Source organism: Panicum virgatum, chromosome 7N (assembly GCF_016808335.1).
Source record: "Panicum virgatum strain AP13 chromosome 7N, P.virgatum_v5, whole genome shotgun sequence".
In the NCBI taxonomy this organism is placed as follows: domain Eukaryota; kingdom Viridiplantae; phylum Streptophyta; class Magnoliopsida; order Poales; family Poaceae; genus Panicum; species Panicum virgatum.
Window position 1 is genome coordinate 43,365,444 of NC_053151.1, and position 22,666 is coordinate 43,388,109.

Genomic DNA, 22,666 nt, shown 5'->3' on the forward strand with positions numbered 1-22,666 from the left:
CAACGCTAATCTCTGCGCGCACAGAATTAGCGTGAGCAGGCCTCCGAAACCTTGCTCGCCTTGAGATCCTGCACGGGATAGGCGGGCAATCAGGTTTTTGGGTAACGCTTTAGCGTGACTGCTCAAAAATACTAAGGCTTTGCCCGATTGTACGACTACTTCCTGGTGGACGAGCCGAACGACTACGTCGACTACATTCTGGTGGCCGAACGACTACGTCGACTACATCTTGGTGACCGTTCGTGGGACTGCACTGCGAACTTCTTCCTGCACCGATTTAGTTCGACTACTTCGACTGAGGCCAACCGAGTAGATGTCTACTCCAGTTGGTAACAGCGCAGCCAATGCCTCCGGCAACGGCCCCGCTTTAGGGTACTCCCTGAAACTTTGGTTATTTATATTGTTTATGCTTATATGTGTGATAAGTATAAACATGTACACATGTTTTATTTTACTCCTTAAAGTCATAGAAATATTGCTAGTTTATACATCTAATTTTGGAATTAAATAAAATATACCGAAAATTGCCTAGATTTCTAACACTATATAGGAAGGAAGCATGAATAGTTTATGTTCTCTGACAAGTTGTGTTAGTTTCATTGTTTATATAACTAAAATATGTACAAAGCAATCATGTAACTTTACGACAAATGAGGACAGATCGTGCAGCCATGGTTGGTGTTATGATAATAAGCAACATTAAAAATCTACAATCAACTAGCCTGCTCTCTGCCATATGCACTCTTAATTCTACAACTTTTCTTTACAACATTTGTTAATTTAGTTGCATAGATGTCTAGCTAGATTAGGGAAGGGAAGGGATAGCGCTAGATCACAGAATCCATGTGTACCACCATGAAAGAGTACATAATTTAATATAAGTCTAAAATTAACTGGCATTTAATAGAATTTATAGTTTTTCCTCACGGTAAATATTCTCTAAATTCCTATTTAACAAAGGATAATTAACCAGGTCCTTTTCTTCTACCACAATAAAGCAAAACAACCATATATCATGCTCTTTTTGCTAAACTAAGAATTATACCAGCCCATATTGTAATATATATTTTGTTACATTTATATTTCTTTGCCGAAACTGTATGTTAACTCAAATTTTGATCATGTCATTTCTTTTCCTACATAAGCATGAAATCAAGCATTTTCATAAAGTTGAAATTGTTATATTGGTATGATGTTTGATGTAACATTATACTGGGAATAAATGGTAGTAAATTAGCTCACTCTGATCCACTGTTTGGTCATCACGTTTTAGTGCTAATCAAATCCTTTGAAATTTTCCATCATCTCGATAGTCATATAAATACAAATAGTAGGTAAGTGTGTATTTGCCAAAGAATGCTTAATCTACTCTCACTGTTGTGTCTACAATGTTGTTACATTGTTGTTGGCATCTAGACGCGTGAGATAATTATCTCTTAATCACTAGTGTCATATTTGACTCAGATTACGGACTTGGAAGAAGCAAAGGTGCATTGTTATTTTGTTAATTGATCAGGTGTTGGGGGTGACTAGTTGTTCTCTCTTTCATTGTAGATTAATGACTTACGGATAGATGCATGATTGCTACTCTCTTTTTTTTTTACTTCACATGCTACTCCCCAATATGAATATTCTTTTTTTAGGAGACAACATGAATGTTCTTTGACGACAGACCAATGTTTTTTCTTACGAAAAGCTTGACATTGTTAAGGTAATAGTGCTACTATATTTTTTCCTCGCTCTCACTATCTGTCATAGTAACTTCAGCAACCGGCTTTTAACCATGCTCCCTCTTTACGTTTATACCACTCCAACATCAACACAGGGAGTTGTGCCGGGCTAATCAGCTCTCGACAAGTGCCCATCCTGGACCCGAGCCAGTGGCGCTCTCTCCGAAAGCGAGCCGGTGCAGCCGAGCCAAAGCTTCATCGGCTCGTCCCACGTGCCCTGTCACGTGCGGCCACGTACTCCCAGGCGGTAACTCAGCGTGGCTGTCAGCCATGGCCGGGCACGTCAGGAGCTCGCCTTTCTCGGGAACGGGCCGCGCTGTGTCTGCTGAGACCCACGCGTCCCGCTGCAAGGCCCCACCACGCAGCCCCACGCTTATGTTGTTGCCCTCCCTGCAGGTTGCCAATTGCCATGGCAAAATAGGAAGGAAACCGTAACCGATGCTCCAAAAGTTAGAGCGATGGAAACACGACCGCATTTACTAATTGCATCTCGCGGTCCAGCAATGACACTTCATTTTGTTCATCTCATCATCTAGATCTCTCTATTCAATACGGAATAGGAAAGCAATTCTCTCAAATCTTAAGGAGTCACCTGGAGTTCTTACATGACTATAATATTTTTGCTCTTGTAGAGCTTATTATAAAAAATATTTAATTTACAGATATTCATGTACTCGATTAAAAGAAAGTGCATGATGTGTGCAAGGCATGTACAATTCTTGGTAGGTACAAATTCATTTTTGCAGGATTAGCAGCTGATAAGATATCACCAAGCTGCTATCATCATAAAGTCTAAATATATAAGAGGGACGAGATCTGGAACAGTGCATCATGCATACTCTTAACTCACTTGCATTGTGGATACAAATTTTTTTTGCATGATTTGCTGTTTTTTATCAACACAAGTAAGCACTTGAGGTTACTATTAAAAGGAATCCAAGCATTTGGATAAGACGTACGTAAGTACACATTACACTGTTTTGTTTCGTTTTTTTGCTTCTTCTTCTGATCTTCTCACTGCTTTCGGGTATCTTAGGTTGTGTAACCACCACTTTTTTAAGGGTGGAATTAAATATAGAGCCTGTCAGCCACAGGTGTGTTGTAAATTAAAAACTTGCATTGCAGATTTTCATGTTGTTTTTTTTTAGATTCCACAGTACAACTCAGACACTCACAACGCACGCACACTCACACCCCGGCCCCTATGAGCACACGTACGCAAACCGTACCCCTATGGGCATCTTTGAAGACATCGCCGGCAAATCATTGAGATTGACAAAATTACCATAGTCGTCTCGCTATCGACGGGAACATCGCCTACCACTGAATGCACAATAATGTTAAATCCTAGAATATTAGCTCCCACGGGGAGTCGAAACCAGGTTCTGAGATGCTACCGAGGCTCCTCTAACCACTAGGCCAGCCCTTTTGCAATTTTTCATGTTGCCTCGGGCAAAGGTGATTATCGCATAAACTAATCATCTAATTATACAATCATTAATCATGTGTCAACCTTTCACCAAATAGAGCTTTGGATACGTTAGATCTCAGAAGAAAAAAAATATGGATTCCTTAGTAGGACGTTGCTTGGTATATATAGACACTGTAAAGATGAAGTAATACTTAATTGTCAAACATGTACTAGTACAAAAATGATTCTGAGTTTAACATTAGTTCCGACTGCTGTTGGGCCCAGAACCAATGAAGACTTTAGTCTTGGATCCAGCGGCTAGAGGATGGCGGGAACTTTTAGTCCTGATTGGAGTCACCAACTGGGACTGAGAATGGGGCTGGGACTGACTCTAAACAGGACTAAAAGTTCCCGCCGTCCCTAGGCCACGCCCAGCCATGCCTCCTGCTCATGGCATATATGGGGGTAATGGGGGCCTTCTTATTAGCGTTGAATCTAGCTATATATATGTGCACATCTTCTCTTGTTGTGCAATCAAGTCAGGCCTTTTATTTTATCAGTCTGCACTATGCTGACTGGAAGACTCTCTCCTGAGTCGTCTCAACATAGCCGGTCCCAAGCCCGGGTAAAGGAGGAGGGTTGCGTTAGGTTTTGGCAAACCAGCATAAAAAATGCCACTCTAATGGATTTGAAACTACTGTCTCTCAATTTGATCTTCAATTTTGAAAATTCTGCTAGAATATTGAGTATTGAACCGATTCTACACTGATTTCCCAAGTTCACACTGAATACATAGAGTAGTCATATATACTTTATTGGCATGTCCGGATGCACATACGACTAATACTACACAAGTGATGATCGATGGATCGACGGGTGCATGACGAATTATTCCATACCAGCAGCTAACTAGCTAGCTCATGGATCGATCGAAATCCGCATGGACTGGGCGCACGCACCGCACCAGCCGCCGCTCGTGATCTCCGGCCGGCGGGCAAATGAGGTTTCGTTCTTTTCGCCGTCTTCGCGCGCGCTCGTCGCGTCGTGGTGGCCAATCGATCGGTCATCGGTGGACATGTCCTAGATCTTGGGCAGCTAGCTAGGTGGCTAGCTGCGTGCGACCAACAGTGGTGGTTCCAAGGACGGTGACTCGCTCGCTCGTACCCAGTTGCACTATTTTTAATCCGCGTGACAACCAACTTTACTCGCTTTAAGAAAGCTTAGCGCGATCGATCGAGCGCTAGCAGCAGGTAAGCAACGCAGTGCAAGGTAGCCCCAGGCACGACGGCAATTAATTAATCGCTAATTGTGCGCGTCATGGTCCCTAATCCCGACAAGCACGTCGCCTTTTGGCCAATGGCGTGAGGATAAGCCCGAGACCGACTAATGGCGTGATTAAACCTAGCCTAATCCCTCGTCGAGTCCGCGACGACGGGGACCAAAAGCAGCAGCTGCTAGCAAAGCACACATCTATGCAGGCAGGGAGAGCGATCGAGACAGGATGATGGAGATCAAGAAAAAGAGCGAGAAGCCACCACCCCCAGCAGGAGACGATCGAGAGGCCAATTTGGTAATTAAAGCAAGCAGCTCATCTCGGCGAGGCGAGCGTTCAGATGCTGCTGCAGCAGCAGCGCTAATACAATTCTCCCTAGCTGATTCACACGTATAGAGGTCATATAATTTGGTTTCGTGCCACTAGCTGCTGCTAGTTTGTGTGCATTGGTTGGCCTGTCGCTGTTTTCCGGCCACACAAGCTGAAAGCAACACCGGGCCGGGGAAAGTCCAACCTCACTCCGGGATGGCTTGGCTTGACAGCCGCTAGCTGCGTGCTCTGCTGCCCATGGCCGTTCGTGATTTCGGATGTGTCACCGAGAAATGCTGTCGGCTAGCTAGCTTGATCCCTAGGCTTGTTTAACAATTAATCCTTCTTCTTTTTTCTGATCGAGTACAGCATGCAGCAGCTTGGAGAGACACAGCACCCACACCACACGCAACGTACGCCCACGCACATCCAAAAGTCGTAACATACGTACGCGCGCCGGCCTAAACAGGATTCAAAGTCAATCCGATCCTCACACATATATAGCTTAGCTTGGTCAATGGTCATATATATATGTGCATATGATGAATTATGCTGTCATACCAGCAGTAATTGTAAAAGTTCTCCAGGCTGGGTCATTCACTCATTCTAGTGCAAACATTATTCACCCCCAGCCCTCTTTGTAAATTACTACTCCCTCCATTCCCAATTGTAAGTCATTCCTATTTTCTTGGAGAGTCAAAATATTTCAAATTTGACCAAATTTATATACCAAAGTACTAACATTTAAAATACCAAATAAGTATCATTAGATTCTTTATTAAATATACTTTCATAATACATCTATTTTTGCGATGTAAGTCTTTGTAATCTTTTCTATACACTGCTACAAAACAGGGCTTTGTTCCTGTACATTTGTCCCGGTCGTTATTGGACCCGGGACAAATGAAAGCTTTAGTCCCGGGTCTAAAGTCTAGCAACCAATAAAGAGTAGAAAGAGACATTTTATCCCGGTTGAAGACTTCCACCGGAAGAAAATAGTATCCTTTAGTCCCGGTTGGAGTCACCCACCGGGACTAAAGGATTTAGTCCCGGTGGGTGACTCCAACTGGGACTAAAAGATAGTCTTTTGTCCCGGTTGGAGTCTCCAACCGGGATAAAAGAGTTTCACGGGCGTGGCCTACCTCTCATTTATTTAACTCTGTCCCCTCTCTTATCTCTTCGACTCTTCTTCTCCCTGGCATCTCTCTCCCTCGAGCTTTCCTCCTCCTCCCCTCCCTCCTCGATCCAGTCCTTCCTCCCTCTCAGGCGCAGGCGGGGGCGGCGAGCCGCGCCAGGCGCCGGTGGGGGCGGGCGCGGGCCGGCCAGCCGCCGTTGCCGCAGCGCGCGGCCACGCTGGTGGGGGCGGACGCGGGCCGGCGAGCCGCGGGAAGCGCGCGCGGCTGCGGGCCGGCAAGCCGCGGCCAGGCGCCGGCGGGGGCGGGCGCGCCCGTGTGCGGGCCGGCGAGCCGGCCAGCCGCCGCCGCCGCAGCGCGCGGCCAGGAGGCGCAGCCACGCTGGTGGGGGCGGACGCGGGCCGGCGAGCCGCGGGAAGCGCGCGCGGCTGCGGGCCGGCAAGCCGCGGCCAGGCGCCGGCGGGGTCGGGCGCGCCCGTGTGCGGGCCGGCGAGCCGGCCAGCCGCCGCCGCCGCCGCAGCGCGCGGCCAGGAGGCGCGGCCACGCTGGTGGGGGCGGACGCGGGCCGGCGAGCCGCGGGAAGCGCGCGCCCACAAGGGACGCTGGCGACGCGCCCGGCGAGCCACGCGGCCAGGAGGCTGCGACGCTGGCGGGGACGAGGCGCGGGTGAGGCCCAGCAAGCCGCCGCTGCCGCGCGCGGCCATGCGCAGGGCGGGCACGCCCGCCGCCTTGGGCCGGTGAGGGCGGCATATGTTTTTTTGTTTTGTTTTTTTGGTTTGTGAGTGTTTTGGTCAATTCTTGTATGATGAATCAAATCAGTCTCTTGTATTGTGAATTAGATTTTTGCTATTTTACTTGTGTGATGTGTGATGACCATGTAAGATAAGAATGTTTCTAGCTTCAATCTGAAATTTTTTTCAAGTGTGATTGTATCTTTGTGAGGGAGTTGAGCATGTTTTTGTGATGGAGTGATGGAATTGGAGCTCGAGGAGGGAGGAGCCGGTGGTGCGGAGCTCCGGCGGGGGACGCAAAAAAAACTTTTTTTCCCGGTTGGTATTACCAACCGGGACAAAAGGGATTCTTTTGTCCCGGTTGCCAGATCCGGGACAAAAGGGTTCCCGCTTTTGTCCCGGCATGGCGTTCCCGGTTGGGAAACCGGGACAAAAAAGGTTTCCCAACCGGGACAGATCAAGGTTTCTGTAGTAGTGATATGTAATTTTTGTCAAACTAAAAAGAGAAGTTTTACGATGATTGAAAAAAATAGTAGCCGTCCATATAATAAAATTCTACGGCGTTGAAGGTAGGAAGTACCTAGGATAAAATACCATCTGATACTTCAAAATATGAGACCAAATAACAAAAAGTGGGACCGAATACTAATTTAATTTAATACAAAAAAGTTGATGACTTACAACTTGAAACGGATGGAGTACGTACAGTGCCGAGTAGTCAGGTTCCTTTTCTTATTAGCATCATTTCTTTTTGTAAACATAATACAAATAAAGGTGTGCAGCACTCTCCTGCGTATGCAACTAAATATATATTTTTTCAAGGCGGTGAGATTAGTATATATAGTTGCTGGTGACTGTGATACCATATAGACACTGTAACACTGACACTACCATTAGTATGTGTGTTCATGTCTCTCCAGCACCATAGATATATATTCCCAACGCAGTCAATCGGTTTATTATTTTATACCCAGAAAGTTCATCAATCTAATATAAAAATTACTACCCGGTACCTAAGGTTCATTCATAGATTTCATCAACTCCAAAAGTACCATAGGTGTACCGGTTCATCTTCATGCCGGTATTTTTAGGGTGAACCCTTGGCTTGTTTTCTACTAATGTTCAGAGAGCGGCAAGAAAGCGTTGGGGAAGCAAGCACATTTTTATTGGTGTATAAACTATATTTTGTCTTAAACATATGTGTCCTTTCTTAGTGATATATTTACTCTATTAGATGCCCGAAGGATTGGAAGACTCTGTTGTTCAATCACTCAATGATGAGGATACTACTACTTAATCTAGTGTCACCATGCAAGAAAGTAATAAGTTAACTAAGGGTATAGACAATTCTACACTAACTCGCATGTTGGTACTAAAAGTAACTTCTAATTCTAGTTTATCTCTTCTTTGCCGGTTCTTTCCGCTAGCTTTTGTTGCTGCGACAAGTAACTAATAGTGCAAACAATTCGACCACGACATAGCATAGTTTATGCTCATTAATTATTAATTCCTCGAATTAGCTGCTGGATTGCCATGTGTTGGAGTTTATAAAACACCACAAAATCTAGCACCAATTCAAGTCAAATACTAGATTATTACTGCAAAAGTCCATATAATCACGGATAATATTAGATATGAGAAGGTGGTTACCCGTCAAACAAACTACATAGAGTTACAGCCTTATGTTTCTTTTTTTATGTCACTGACGATACTATATAATGAGTACACGAGCACCTTGTCTAATTTATATATATGCTGTGTGTGCAGAAGTCTAGACAAATCAACTATATTATCTTACGGAGGAGGAAACATATGGAAAGTTGGTTATCGTTAGACGCTTTTGTACGACGCAGTACGTTAATAAATGATGAACAGCAAAAGTTCATTTTGTAGGTTACTAGTACTTATATAAGTAAGACAATAGTAAGTACTTGATTACAGGCCAGGCCAGCAACATCAACATCATTTGTTGCATCGATCTTTTTATAGTCAATGTACAACCATTTCTTTATATATTACCCCACTGTGAATGTCCATGTTTGCGGGTGAAAGTGCAACATGTGTTGTGTAAATCTGTGTGAACCCTATTTACAGTAAAAAAAGCGGGGTCATATAATATAGTAGTAATCAAGCCGAGTATACACTTCACAGGTACTGTAGACATGAACCATGCACTCTCTTTATTAAAATTACTTCATCGTCAACATATTTCATTGTCAACATATAATTAAACTAGCGTATCAATCCGTGTTCCCACACTGGCTAATTAGAGTTAATATAAAAAAATAAAGCTTATAAATAATCATTATAATTATCTATTTCACGCCATCGTTCATCTATTAAATATTCTAACACATGCTCTAAATTAAAATACATATTTATCATTATCTAGTTGCAATTTTGCATCATACCTCCATGTTTGTTTGATATATATTTAACTGAACCATTTATTTATGAATTGATATTTTTATCTCTTTCATCATACATGAATATATGGTGACACATACCATGAATATTGTTTTATATAAATAATAACACAAATAATATATTAATAATGATATAAATAGTAGTTTAGAATTTATATTGGTCCATTTTAATATTTTATTATAACTATATATTTAGATTTAGATTTAGGGATTACTTTAACTTTTAATAATGATATAATTGAAAATTTTATATGCAAAATTAGGAGGTTATTTACATTATTTTTATAATGGTATAAGTGGATAATTTACATCAAGATTAGGGGGTTATTTTAGATTTTTTTATATTTTTTTCTTGAATACGCAGGAGACCTGCGTATCTTTGTATTAAGAAAAGAAATAGAATTGTTTTAGTACAACAGCGAAGCCAAGCTCACGCTAACTACTCACGCTAACACATTGGGGCACGCCGTGCTCCCAAGACTAGAACAGACCTGGCCATCTTGGCCATACAGTTTGCGACTACTCACGCTTTAGACAATTTTTTAGGGATTATTTTAGTCTATTTTTATATTAGCAAAGGTGAGTAATTTATTAGGAAAGATAACAGATCCAATAACTATTATAATTATAGTTGTCAGATTGATGGCCGAATGTTTCTGTTTTTTGTTAGAATTTTTAGAATTTCTCTATTTTTGTAGAGTGTACATCTAGAATCTTAAGTGGCTTTATGTGGAGCCTTGAAAGGAGCCTCCAATTAGTAATAGTAAGGTCCTGTTTGGATTCAAGTGCTAATAGATGAAAGTGCTAAACTTGCACTAGCTCATCCAAACGGAAGTGCTAATGGGGCGGGCTAAACTTTAGCTAGCCAAGACTAAAAACTTTAGCATATGTATGAGTGTTAATACATGCTAAAATTTAGCACTCAACTTAGCTACTCCAAACAGGATCTAAGATAGATGACGGTAATAAAACATGATCCCTCAACTCTAATCAACAAGCACGATAATTGTAACATCACTGGTGTTAATCACCTATAATTAAACCTAATCACAGACATTAGTTAAACTTACGCGACCAAAACCATTAGCTAAGAATTTTTTTGTCTGACTGGATCAAAACCGGTGCCACTGGTTTTTGGAAACCAGTGCCACCGGTTTTTCGCAGTTCAGGGGCAGAGCACGCATATTGGCGTGCCACGCGTCGCCGTCAGCGAGCTGCGCCGAGGATGCGCCACGTCGCCGTATCCCCGCCTCACTTATCCCCTTTGGGCGCCGTGATTCTCTCTTCGCCATTCTCCTCTTCCTCCCGTGCCCTAGCTTAAGGTTGAGCCGCCCCCATCGCCGTCCGGCCGTCTCCGGTCACCGTGCGTCAATTCCTCCTACCCAAACCTACCTCGCCTCGTCCTCCACCCATCCCCGAGCTCATTTGAGCCGTTCCACGGCCGAAACCACTTCCTCACCAACGTGGCCGCTTGAAGATTCGACTCACGCGTCGATCTCCATTCTCCAACCTTTGATGTGCAAACTAAGCATGGGGTAAGCATCACAGCATCCCCCTCAACCTTCCCAAGCCCTCCCTTCTTCCGTTCTGGGCGCTGTGCACCAAGTTGTGCGCAACAGGCCGAAACCGGTGCCACCGGTTTGGTAAATCCAGTGCCACCGGTTTTACCTGACCGGTGCCGAAACCAGTGCCACCGGTTTTGGAAATCCGGTGCCACCGGTTTTTTTATCAGAACTGCTTGAAGTAATATAAATCATTAGTAGTATACTCGTTCAATGGTTATTTATTTTAAAGTTGCACATCATATTTACATTGGCTTATATCATATGCATACGTGTAGCATCCGTAGCGGAGGGGGTGGTTTATGAGGTGATCGCGGAGCCACAGGAGCCACAACAGGAGATTTGTGAGCACCCGGCCCAAGGCCCAGTTCACCCTAGTACTGAGCAACAGCTAGAAGGTAAGCCCCGGTGCATGAACTATTATTTCAAATTATGACACCTATATATGTATCTATTACTTGTGCATTAAGTTTAGAAATTATTTGGAACCCTAGTTGCATGATCCTTAGGTTTCCTTGAGTTATACTAGTATGGATAGGATGATAGAAATGCTATGCTTACTAGTTCTCGGTAGAAGTCGAGTGATTTCATGTCACTCGCGAGGTATAGGATATTTAGAAGTTGAGTACTTTCCGGTTACTCGCGAGTTATGAGATATATTTATATTCCAATACATGAGCTGTTGAAATTGATATAGAATGCATGGAAATTTGAGACCGGACGGGAATTGATGATGATATATAGGTATGGCAGTAGGACAGGGTTCCTGGTTGTCTTAGTCCCGTCTGAGTCAGTTAAGGACCGTACCATTGTTGGCTCTGCTGATCATGTTTGAATTGTACTAGCCGCATGCCGGGAGTAGGAGGTAGTCGAAACCGGTAAGCCGAGTACTGCCTTGCTTCGAAAGTACAGGAACCTGCACCCAACTCCTGGGGTAGTTGAGTAGTCGCGGAGAAATGGGGATGCATATGTTTATTTTTGGTGGTCTCATGTTGAGCTCGGCTGACCATATGTGGTTGGGCTGGTTCCTGTAGTTCGAGGCGGGGAGGGGAATGGTTGGTGCGTGTGGTCCGACGGGGCATACGCGTGCCGTGTTGGTTAGGTTCACTTTGTAAGGTTAAATCGGATCGATTCGCCGTCAGTCGCTCTCGAATATGAGCACCTTGATCAACTGCGTCACATCGTAGTTTTATGATAGCAGGATGATTATATATATGATGATGAGTACTGCACTATTATTTAATGCTCTACCATGTCTGCTATAGTTGGGTTATGCAAAAGCTTAGATTATGGTTGATTTACATAGAATCTGGAGCTAAAATAATGAAAGTAAGGAGTTACTTTAGTCGCCTTTTTCTGCAAAACCAACCACCAGCCAGAAAGCCTTGCATGTCTAGGTATGTGGGCTGAGTTATACCCACTGGTCGGGTAAGTCTTGCTGAGTATTAGATGCTCAGGGTTTGTTGCTACCCAAATTATTTTAGGACCCTAGGACGTTGACTTCTGCCCCTGCTGTGCCAAGTTCATCTGCCGCAATGCAGAGGGGTGGCAGGTCGTGGAGATAGACCCTTAGGATAGGGCTGTGGTGGGTCGCACACTTGAGGGCAGAGTGTGCAGCCCTCAGTTTTGTTCAGACCGGTCTGATCAGTCAGTGGACCGGTCTGACCGGTGGTTGGGTAGGCCGTTGAGCACCGGTCTGACCGGTGAGGTGTACCGGTCTGACCGGTTGTAATGAACATGAACCATTGAGGTTAATGTAGTTATAGTTTTTCTTATCCTTCTGAATTTTGGTTATAGTTGTAAATTATTTAATTCATGTAAATTATGTAAGCTTTTGTATATTTGAACTCGGTTTGTAAAACTTAAAGTTTCTATCGCGTGTACCTCTTATTATTTTCAAGTAATTGTCGTGCTTGTACCATCTGCGCCTGTCTTCGCATGGGACTACCGGTGTTGTTTCGATCAGGCCGTGGGTTGAGAAAGGACCGTCAAATTAAACCATTAAAAAATGCGCCTGATGTATTCAAATGACAGCAATTATGCTTAATTTAGAGTTTTAATTTGGCGGTTCCGTCGCAATAATAAGCATGCAACCCGAACGACCCCGAAGTGGATGCGAATGAGTGGAAATGAGAGCTCGCACATGTACACTACAATACACAGGGTTATAGTTTATTAGGAATTTGTGACTACAGGCTAAAATTAAAGAAGAGAGAAGATTCGGCATAGACTTGTTTGCTCGGAGGCGCATCACCTAATCATGTCGCCACTTGAAGCCGGCCTGGCCTCTCTTTCTCCCTCTCCCTCCCTCGCATGCACCCACCACCATTACCAAAAGCCAACGGGCGATTAGCCCCCGATTATTATTTTAGGGCTGAACGGCATCTTTGCCAGGGTGGAGGCTTTAGCTAAATGGCCGCGCTAAAGATAAGCACTACACCTATTAGCAGACCCCAATAATATGTATTGTACGCCAAGTAGCATATGGTCCCTTGGTAAAGTGACGAACAGGAGGATAGAAGCAGCTTAGTGTGCGATAAAGGGGTGTTGTGTTGACCTAAAGTAAATTAAATGCGCGTGTGTTCTAATTTTTTTTAAGGTCGACAGAGAAAAATATTAACCGACCAAGAGTTGATTGTGTGCTTGTGCACAACACCCCCCTTGTGATTGATAATGATTGATTTGTCACCCTTTCAACTATATAATTTAGTGGCTTAAACAAATTGTTAATTTGTCATGTCAAATCTAGCTACCTACTCCCTCCGTTCTTTTTTATATGACACCGTTGATTTTTTTCTTCAACTTTGACCAATATTATTTAATTAATCAGTTAGTTAAATGAAGTGAAATGAGTACCTTTACATCTATTATCAAGAGTCTCTGGAATCTAACTTAAAGATTTGGCTATTTGCATAAATATTTATAGAAAAGACGAATAGTCAAATGAAGAAAAAAAGTCAATGGTGTCATATATTTAAAAACAGATGGAGTATGTATTCGCCCCTGTCATCTCCAGCTAGCTAGATATCCGATCCCTCACAGCTTTTACTACTAGCTCTAGTCTGGCCCAAAATGTTATCTTTGGTGTTGTTTATTTACCTACGGAAAAGTCTGGCGATCTGGCGTGCGGATGATGGATGGATGCTTGATTCTGCTCACAGAATATGTGACCACCCAATACTAATCAACTACTACTACTATATACTATATGCTCAATCTTTCTAAGATTACTATGCATATGTGAAAGGATCGGGTGCTCTAACCTAAGAGGGGGAGGGAGTGAATTAGGTACTAATAAAAATTATTTATGACTCCAACTAGTTTGCACAAAATTTAAACTAATTCAAGCTATCTAGATGTGTAACTAGGTTGTTCTAAAGTGAAACCCCTATCCCAAAAAAATTATGCACCCTAGCCTTTCCTAACAAGAAACTATTCTATGAAAGTAAAGGCACAAATGTTGCAAGTATTAAATGCGGAAGTTTAAAGAGCGGGATAGGAGATAGCAAACTCTTGACACGGGTGTTTATCCCGTGGTTCGGTTAGCCACAAAGGCACACCTACATCCACGTTGTTGTAGCACTCACTAAGAGTATTGCTACTCGACCACCAAGTCTTTTCCGTGAACACAATCACGATCCCCTTGGCCCCGGGTTCCACTAAGGAGCTTCTCCACAAAGGATGTGGGTCTCCACGTCCCCCGCACAAAGTGTCGTCGCCGCTCCATACAAAGAGTCGATGACGTTGCCGGCGAGCTTCACGCTCCAAGGTGCCGGCGCACCAAGCTCTTATTTTGGTTCGCTAATGAACCACAACACAAAGGCTCGAAGCCTTGCAATCTCACTCACTAAGAGCTAATTCTTTACACAACACTCTCAAAGTGTGCTAAGGGCTAAGGATATGATCTTGATGTTTTTGTATGGCTTGGAGGTGTTCTTGAGTATGTGTGGGAAGTCTAGCAACTCCAGCAAACTTCAAATGGCCGGAGTGAGGCGTATATATAGGCCACCAAGTCTTATAGCCGTTGCTCCAACAGTCAGCAGAAAATCTGTGTATCATCGGATGAACCGATGCCTCTGGCTGGGGTAGCATCGGTTCATCCGGTCACTCTCAGACCCGAAGTAGTCGTTGAGCTTCTGACGCACTGTTTGCTGACGTCATTACACCGGTGCTTTGCTCCGATGCATCACCGGTTCATCCGGTGTTGAAGAATCTTCTTCTGGGCACTTTACATCATCTCTGGAACATAGTATGCCCAATGCACCGATGCCTTTTGTGGATCCGTCGGTTCAACTGGTGCCTCACAGGCTTGCATCAAAAGCCAGGCCATCGGATCATCCGACAACCATCGGATGCACCGATGCCTATAGCATCGGTTCTTCCGGTGCTACTGAAGTATCTCTGTCTTGATTTCTTTGACTTGGATTTCTTCACGGTCTCTTCAATTCTTGTCCTTTAGACCGAAGAGCTTTCAGGGCAGCGAGACCCGCGAGGAGCGGCTCCCCCTCGACCCCCGTCCGCAAACCGGGTAGCGGAACCCCCGTAGGGGCGGCCCTTCGGCCTAGCTACGCTTATCTTCTCTCTTTTTGTCATCACTTGAACCTAAAAGCATGAGAATGATCATCTTAACAATATATTAGTCTCATTGATTGTGTTGTCATTCAATCACCAAAATCACTCGAAATGAAATAAATGGTGCCATATTCGTTTCAATATGGTTAACCGCTCTTCGGATCATCTGTCATGTTCAATCTCTGTTAGTTCCGATTGCAAGTACAAGTAAACAACGCGCAGGGGCTTACCTGAATACCTGATGCATGACCCAATAAACACGCAATTACTTACTACCGATGTGACTCCTGCTTGTTGCCATTCAGCTCGATCTACCCCTCTCTCTCTGCCGGATCCGCCATTGTGGATTACCTCTCTTTTTTTTCAACGTACCTGAGCACTATTTTATTAAGAGGAATGATGCACTACCTCTCAACTCATCACTCATGAGTCGATCGATCGATCAACCACTGCCAGTACTTGTGATGAACCGGCGGCCGGCCGGCAGTCGGCAGAGTCGGCTACTGATGAGCTACCCTACAACCCCAATTAAGCCGTAGTGCAGGGTCGGAGTGACAAGCCGTATGTAGGCCGTCGTGCACGTGACGGCATGGCGTTTGTGCATGCGTTCCCGTGCGCCGGCGTCGCGTCCGGACCGGACCACCTCCTTGCTGCCGGCCGGCAGGCCGGCCGGGCGCGGCTCTCTCGAGATATTCGAGCGCCCTACGACCTAAATCGCTCGGGGCCACGCAGGCGCACGCATGCGTGTGGCCGGAGCGTGCGCGCAGCATCATGGAGATCGAGATTGAGGGAGAGAGCGGGGAGGCGGGAGGAGGCCGAGGACCGGGGCGCTGTCCGTCGCACGTGCGCCGTGCAGCCGGGCGCGGCCGCCGAGGCGGGGGGCCATGTGCGAGCATGCGTCCCTCCACGATCCGTCGACCCCCACGCCTCCCCACATGTTCCGCGCTCGCCATTGGCCGCGGCCGGCCCCCGCCCGTGGTGCGAAGGAACGGCGCGGTGGCGGTGCGTCGGTCGGCGGAGGACCACGCGGGCGCGCCGCGCCGAGTGGCGCCGGAGAAGCCCGCCGCTGCGCGCGATGGGATCTGGAGCACAAGCGCCTCACCAAGACACCAAGTCACCCACCCAGCAGAAGCTCAGCAAGGTGAGCAATTCTGCCCAGCCAAGTCTTCGGGCCTAGTAGCCGAGTCGCGTTAGAAAATGGGCCGTCATGGGCCCGGTTTCATTCCAGACCAGTTAGCTGACTGGGCCAGTACTGCGTTATGGGCTTGTCGACACATTCTGGCACAACTAATGCAGCCCGCCCCGCCCCCTCTAGACTTCCCGTATTTTTTTTTCTTGTCAGTAAAAATCATCTTTTTTTATTTTATTAATCAGTGTGATGTGTGGAGTGGGATACCGGCCGGCGGCGGCCGATATACTATGGTCTACGCTCTATGGGATGTTGGTGCCGCGCACATTGATCCAAGAGACCAAGATGTGTCTTACCTGTGATTCTCAATCTCATCGAACTTCTACTATGTCTTCTGGTTGCACTAAATACTTGTGACGTGTATGGTGACCTTTGCTTCAGTGTTGCCATAACAAACTTTCGGGGGGAGATTGCGTACGTTGAACTCTGGCATATACCTGGAATACATTGAAAACCAGAGAAGATTCAGCAGTGCGTTCTAGTTCCTTCGGCTAAATAGGGACAAAATTTGCCCTAGCTTGAATTTCCACCTAATGTACACAAAGTGAGCAATGCAAGATTTCTTGACTAGTTGAAGGACACGGAGAGTTCAAAATGCTTATATATATTCACCTCAAAGATCAAAAGTTTTTTTAAAAAAAACCATGAAACCGGGCTGGCCAGAGCAAAAATTCACAACAAAGGATCAAAAAGCAAAAAGAACACACATTGTTCAAACACGCTTTTTTTTTAAAAAAAAAAGAAAATTCTAACGACCAAACAATGGCCCTGTTTGTTTCTGCTTATAAGCAGATTTTCGGTGGAGAAAAGCAAGAAACCCACCCAAACGCCTCGAATAAAATCCGATTGTTTGGAACGCCGCTTCCGTGGAAATCATGGAGACAACGTGAATCACGATTCCCACCGACGCGTCCCCGAGCTCGCTTCGCTGGTAAGCGATGGGCTTTTTTCGTTGCTGCCCTTCGTCTCTCTCCCGACGCCGCCCACCCCTGCTGCCGCGCCGACCGCGGGCGGAGGCGGCCAGCGGGCGCAGGAGCTCCCCGACCCCTGCGCCGCCGCCCTGCTCCTCCTGCTGCAGCGCCGCCGCCCTCCTTCCCTGCTGCTGCACTCTCCCCGACCGCCTCTGCTGCCGCGCGGCCGCCCTCTCTCCCTTGCTGCAGCACTGCCACCCTCCCTTCCCTGCTACTGCACCGCCGTCCGCCCGCCCCTGCTGCCGCGCCGCCGCCCTCCCTTGCTGCTGCTGCCCTCCCACGTGCCGTGCTCGCCCTGTTGCACGTCGGCCCGCCCCCACCCCTCTCCTGCGCCGGCGGCCTTCTGCTGCACCGCCGCCCTCTCCTGGAATCGCGCCGCCGCCGCTGTGACTAAGGTGCGCCGCCGCCCTTTTTTTTCTCCGTTTGGTGCAGTGCCGCCGGCCCCTGACTTCTTCTGCCCCTTCCGGCCTTCCCTCCAACAACTTCGAGCAGATCTGCAGCACCGCCGGCCCCTAGTGGCGCCCTTGCCGTCCCCTACCTGGAGCAGCTCCGCACGGCCTCCGTGAACCCCCTATGCGGCGCCCCTAAGCCAAGGTGAGCCACTGCCCATTTTTCCCCTCCGATTGGAGAACGACCAGCCCTGACTAGTAGTTGATACATGGATGGATGGAATGCTGCAGATTAGTGGTATGTGCATAGGAATTAGTTGGTACTACACTTTTTTCGATTAATAAACCTTGTATTTTAGATGGAAAAATCAGGAAAGGTTGTGGCAAAATGGAGATGGTGGTGGTACTGGAGATGATGTCGATATGAATGCATTTCGAGATGCAATCGCTACCGCTATGGTTTCGTGATCTAGTTGTATTCATCATTTATGTACTCGTAGTTTAGAAATTGGCGCTGCTACACCTAGTGGTCTATTTGTGATATTAATCTATTTGATCTATTATGTAGTCAAGATACTAAAAAAATATAAGAATTATTGAATTTGCTCGTATTCAGAAAAAAATGAGATATCATCAGTCTCAAGGGCATTTCAGATATTTTACCACTTAACTCAGAGAATCGGGTCAAACTAATCAGGCTTGCCAAACACCTAGCTTATCCAGGCAGCCGATTCTCCAGGCAGCTGGCTTATCTCAAAATCCTGATTCTCAGAAAAGCGAGATCCAGAAAAGCGGAAACAAACAGGGCCAGTGCAGCGCTGGCCACCGAATTTTGCACACAATATGTCACCATAAGAATTCAAGATGCCAATGGATATCCACCATCCATACCCAAATCCATACCATACTGTTTGGGGAGGGTATGGATTACCCGTTTCAGTGCGGATACGGGTAGGGTATGCGAGGATAATATCCATTTTACTTGTTACCCGGGATACCACGCCAATCCGATCGAATCCGGGCGCCGCGAGCGGCGGCGACGACGGCCATGGAGACGGTGGCAGAGCTAGCGCTGCACCTGGATGGCTGCCTCGTGCGCTACGAGCTGCTGGCGCTCATCGCCGCGCCGCTCCTCGCACTCCTCGTTGCACGCCTCGTCCACGCCGCCGCCAGCGCCGTTGCGTACCGGGGCCTCGCCGCCATCAAGACAGTGCCCCCCGCCGCGCACTCCTCCTTCCTTCCTTGTTGCTTGATTACTCACGCGGTCACGCCTGCCTGCTAGCATGCACTAACTATCCTTCCTTGTTGCTTGATTCCTCACACGGCCACGCCTGCCTGCTGGCATGCACTAGCTAGCGTTGCTTGATGCTCATCCCTCTCTGATGCTCTGCTTTGCTGCTCTGTGATACGAGTGATGAAGAAGCAGAGCAGCATCGCGAGCTCGCCGATTGAACCCTTGTGTTGTACTCTGTTTTTGATTAATTGGCTTTGGCATATTGATTACAAGCTCCACAACGATAGAGTAGCGGGGGAGCCCTTCCTTTGCGGCTAGCCGGCGGAGTGCTTAGCCTTCTTTTATCCGTTGGGTATACCCACATCCATTGGATAATTACCCTTATATTTAGGGATGGGTAATATGGGGATGGATAATTACGGGTATGGGCATGGGTTTAACCGCAGCTTACCCAACGGCAACGCGAATAAGAATGCCACCACTTTTTTCAGTCGTCTATGACTCAGTCTGTCCACTGCTAGCTGTTGTTTGATGACCAGTATGTCTTTTTTTAATATCTCTGAAACTATATTTTTCCTGGGGTAAAGTGTTGAAACACTTGTGCAAACCTATCTACTTACGCATTACATATATGATACAAGCATTCAGCAGGTATCGATGTCAAACTACTATCAGTTGATACACATGTAGCAAGAAAAGGCCCCTCGTTTTGTGCTAAAAAAACAGGCAACTAAACGGCATGGTTTCTCAGCATATGCCCCCAAAATACAAATAAAACTACAGCTAGAGACGAGGACGACAAGAACGCACCAACTGACTCATCGACAACCGTAGTTAACTAGAACTGCGACGCACCTGCACAAGTAATATATGGATGCATTTGCATATATATTATATATACTATATATATGTATATGTTCTCTCTGTTCGAGGAACTGTGGAAACAGACCTGTAAACTTGAATGCAACTCCATTGTAACAGGCAGAAAAATGCGTTCTAGAAGAGCATGACGGCATGGGGAAGGTCTTGCAAGGACATGTAGGCGAAGCAACCAAGGATTCAACAACTAGCTAGCCGGACACTATGGAACAGCTAGCCGGATATTGTATTCAACAACAGATACGGTTCAGCCTGTGGTCGGTATGTTAGTTTAATCTACTCAGGGAAGCTAGATTCACTTGGCTTGTCTGAAACTCTCGGTCCAATGGCAGCTCAAAAAAGTCCTAGTTTAAGTGTGTAGTATCGGACTGTTTAATTTCTATTAAGTCCGCTTGTTTTGGATTTCTTTCTTGAAAGTACATGCTTGTGTTAGATTATTGGATCGAGTAGGGTGTAGATCGAGGGGTTACTTTCTTTGTTCAGAGCCACTGTAGGTTCGTCGGTGAAGTTCTGCGCTAGGCAGCGACGCGCAGCACAGTGGCATCGTGGTGATGGCGCCGGAGTCGGAGAGGATGACGGTGGCTTGATGCAGAGGCGCGGTGCAGTGACGGTGGCAAGCCGGTGGCGGTGCAGTGGCGATGGCAAGCCGGTGGCGGTGCAGTGGCGATGGCAAGCCGGTGGCGCTTCCCGTCGCTTCAGCGCCTCGCGAAGATCGGGTCGCGACTAGGTTTTCAGTGGTGAAACTAGGTGGCGGCGAATCTCGTATCACGAGCCACCAACCCCACATCTCTCTTTTATATGGCACTGCGCGACGGAGGCCCACCAACCGTGTTAAGCTGGGCATCCCCGATCAAGACTCGAGTCAAGGGCCCAGTTGGTCGTTGGGCCAACTGGTGGAGATCAATCCAACAGCTTGAAGGACGCGAGGACGTCGTTGGGTTCCTCACTTTAGTATTGTGCTTGTCGCCATGTATAAGTGTTCCTTTCTTTCCCTTTCTTTCTGTAATACTTGTATTCTGAAATTGTTGTACGTAACTGGCGCCTGAGGCTGCTGCCCTGGTTTTGAGTGTAGCCAGGCAGCCAGCATTACGCCGGATTGCCGGATGCTCTGGTATCAGCTGTTTGTCTCCACATATTTTAGGGTGCGTTTGGCAGAGCTTCTGGAGCTAATTCTCTGCTAAATCCAGTAGGAGCTCTGTCAAACAGTTTTTTAGAGAGAAGTGATTCTTGGGTAGGAGCTAGCTTTTTCGGAGTAATTCTCCATTTTAGTTTTAAGAGCTTACGCTAGAGAATAAAAGAGAATCATTTTCAGCTACATAATCACTTCTCTCAAAGAGAATCAGAATCAAATGGAAAATTTACCAAACCGGCCCTTACCTTCTGGGTTACGTGCATCTAGCAAACTGAAATGCCGAAAAAACTTTCTAGGGTGCGTGTGTGGGTGGTTGGGTGGGGGTGGTCTGAACTCGCGGCGGCAGCATCTGAAAATTTTAAAGGTGTGGTTCTGGAAACGGGCTGCCTACTAAACGTGTGATGATTTAACATTGTAGTGAACAGGAAGCTACGAATGTGCAGAGGATGTATGCTTTTCAGTTCTCACCCTTGTTGTTATTGCAGTAATTCTTGTCTCTATTGTTTAGCCATAGAGTAACAAAAACATAGACCACCATGCTAGAACAAAACTCCGTTAATACTGTCCAACAATGTGATTCCAGAACTGAACATGGTACTTCAGTTTCACCGAGATTCTAAACCTCATTGATCCCAACACAGATGCAAAGCGTGCGTCAACCAAACCGAAGAAGCCAGTGCACCACAGCTGTGCCTTTGAACTCCTACGCTAGCTATTCCATCTTCCAACGGCTCTCCATCAGCTCCCAGCATCCACATTCCACAGGTGATAGAACCCAAGCCAGTTCTCACGGCCTTCTCCCTGTCTCGCCTATGCAGACAGGAACAAAAGCACAACAGCACGGTGACACAACCAAAGCTCGCCTCCCACTGTCTCTCGCTCACTCCCGCCACCAACGCGCTAGTATAAATACTCGGCAACGAAACCGCTCTCGTGTCCCGTCGTCGTATGAGCCGAAAGCACGAGAGCATCAACGTCAGACAGGCCGAGCTCCGATCCATCAATGGCGCCTACCAGCAGCACCGAACCTGCGCCAGTCAAGCACATCACGCTGCACCACTTCCTGAAGCAGCAGCTGCTGCAGCAGCACCGGCTCAAGCCCGCCGTGATGTGGGGCTGGCCGGCGGCTGCGGCCGCCATCGGGTGGCACGCGCCTGAGGATGCCGCGGACGACGACGACGGCCTGGGCGGGGCGTATCCGCCGCGGTCGTACACGTGCGCGTTCTGCCGCCGCGAGTTCAGGTCTGCGCAGGCGCTGGGCGGGCACATGAACGTGCACCGCCGCGACCGCGCCAAGATGCGCGGCGGCCACCACGGCGGCGCCGCCGCGGCGCAGGCGCAGCTCGGGGCCGCGGCGGCGGCGGCGCAGGTCGCGGACGAGGCGCCGCACGCGGCGGCGACCAAGTACGCGGTGCTGTGCCCGATCCTGAACTCCAATGCCGCCGGCGCCGTGTTCATTCCCAGCGGGGACGTGCTGCTCTCCGCGCCCGTGGCGCTGGCTCCCGTGCACGACCGGTGCGAGGTGAGCGACGAGGAGGAGGAGGGGGATGACAAGGACGTCGACCTGGAGCTGCGCCTCTGGTGGCCGTGAACGAAAAATCATGGAGAGATGTTTTTTGGTTATCTTCGTGATGATGATGATGTGTGATTTTTTTTGCTGTGCATTTCATATTATTTTTTCATCGAATAATTAACGGCACAAGATTTTCGAACTGCCATTGAATG

The 22,666-nt window shown here is 46.9% G+C and overlaps 2 protein-coding genes and 1 long non-coding RNA gene across 3 annotated transcripts; 2 read left to right on the forward strand and 1 right to left on the reverse strand.

Moving 5' to 3' along the window:
* Positions 1–5,985: 5,985 nt before the first annotated feature.
* On the reverse strand, positions 5,986–6,606 carry LOC120681299 (translation initiation factor IF-2-like). The gene has a single exon (XM_039962808.1). It carries the CDS (start codon positions 6,604–6,606, stop codon positions 5,986–5,988), a length of 621 nt encoding a protein of 206 aa, XP_039818742.1.
* A 10,807-nt stretch (positions 6,607–17,413) lies between these two features.
* LOC120680565 lies at positions 17,414–18,326 on the forward strand. Its single transcript, XR_005677714.1, has 2 exons — positions 17,414–17,702; positions 17,800–18,326. It is a non-coding gene; the product is annotated as an uncharacterized LOC120680565 (long non-coding RNA).
* A 3,618-nt stretch (positions 18,327–21,944) lies between these two features.
* Positions 21,945–22,532, forward strand: LOC120681300 (zinc finger protein 36-like). Its single transcript, XM_039962810.1, has 2 exons — positions 21,945–22,273; positions 22,406–22,532. Exons 1-2 carry the CDS (start codon positions 21,945–21,947, stop codon positions 22,530–22,532), a joined length of 456 nt encoding a protein of 151 aa, XP_039818744.1.
* The last annotated feature ends 134 nt before the right edge of the window (positions 22,533–22,666 follow it).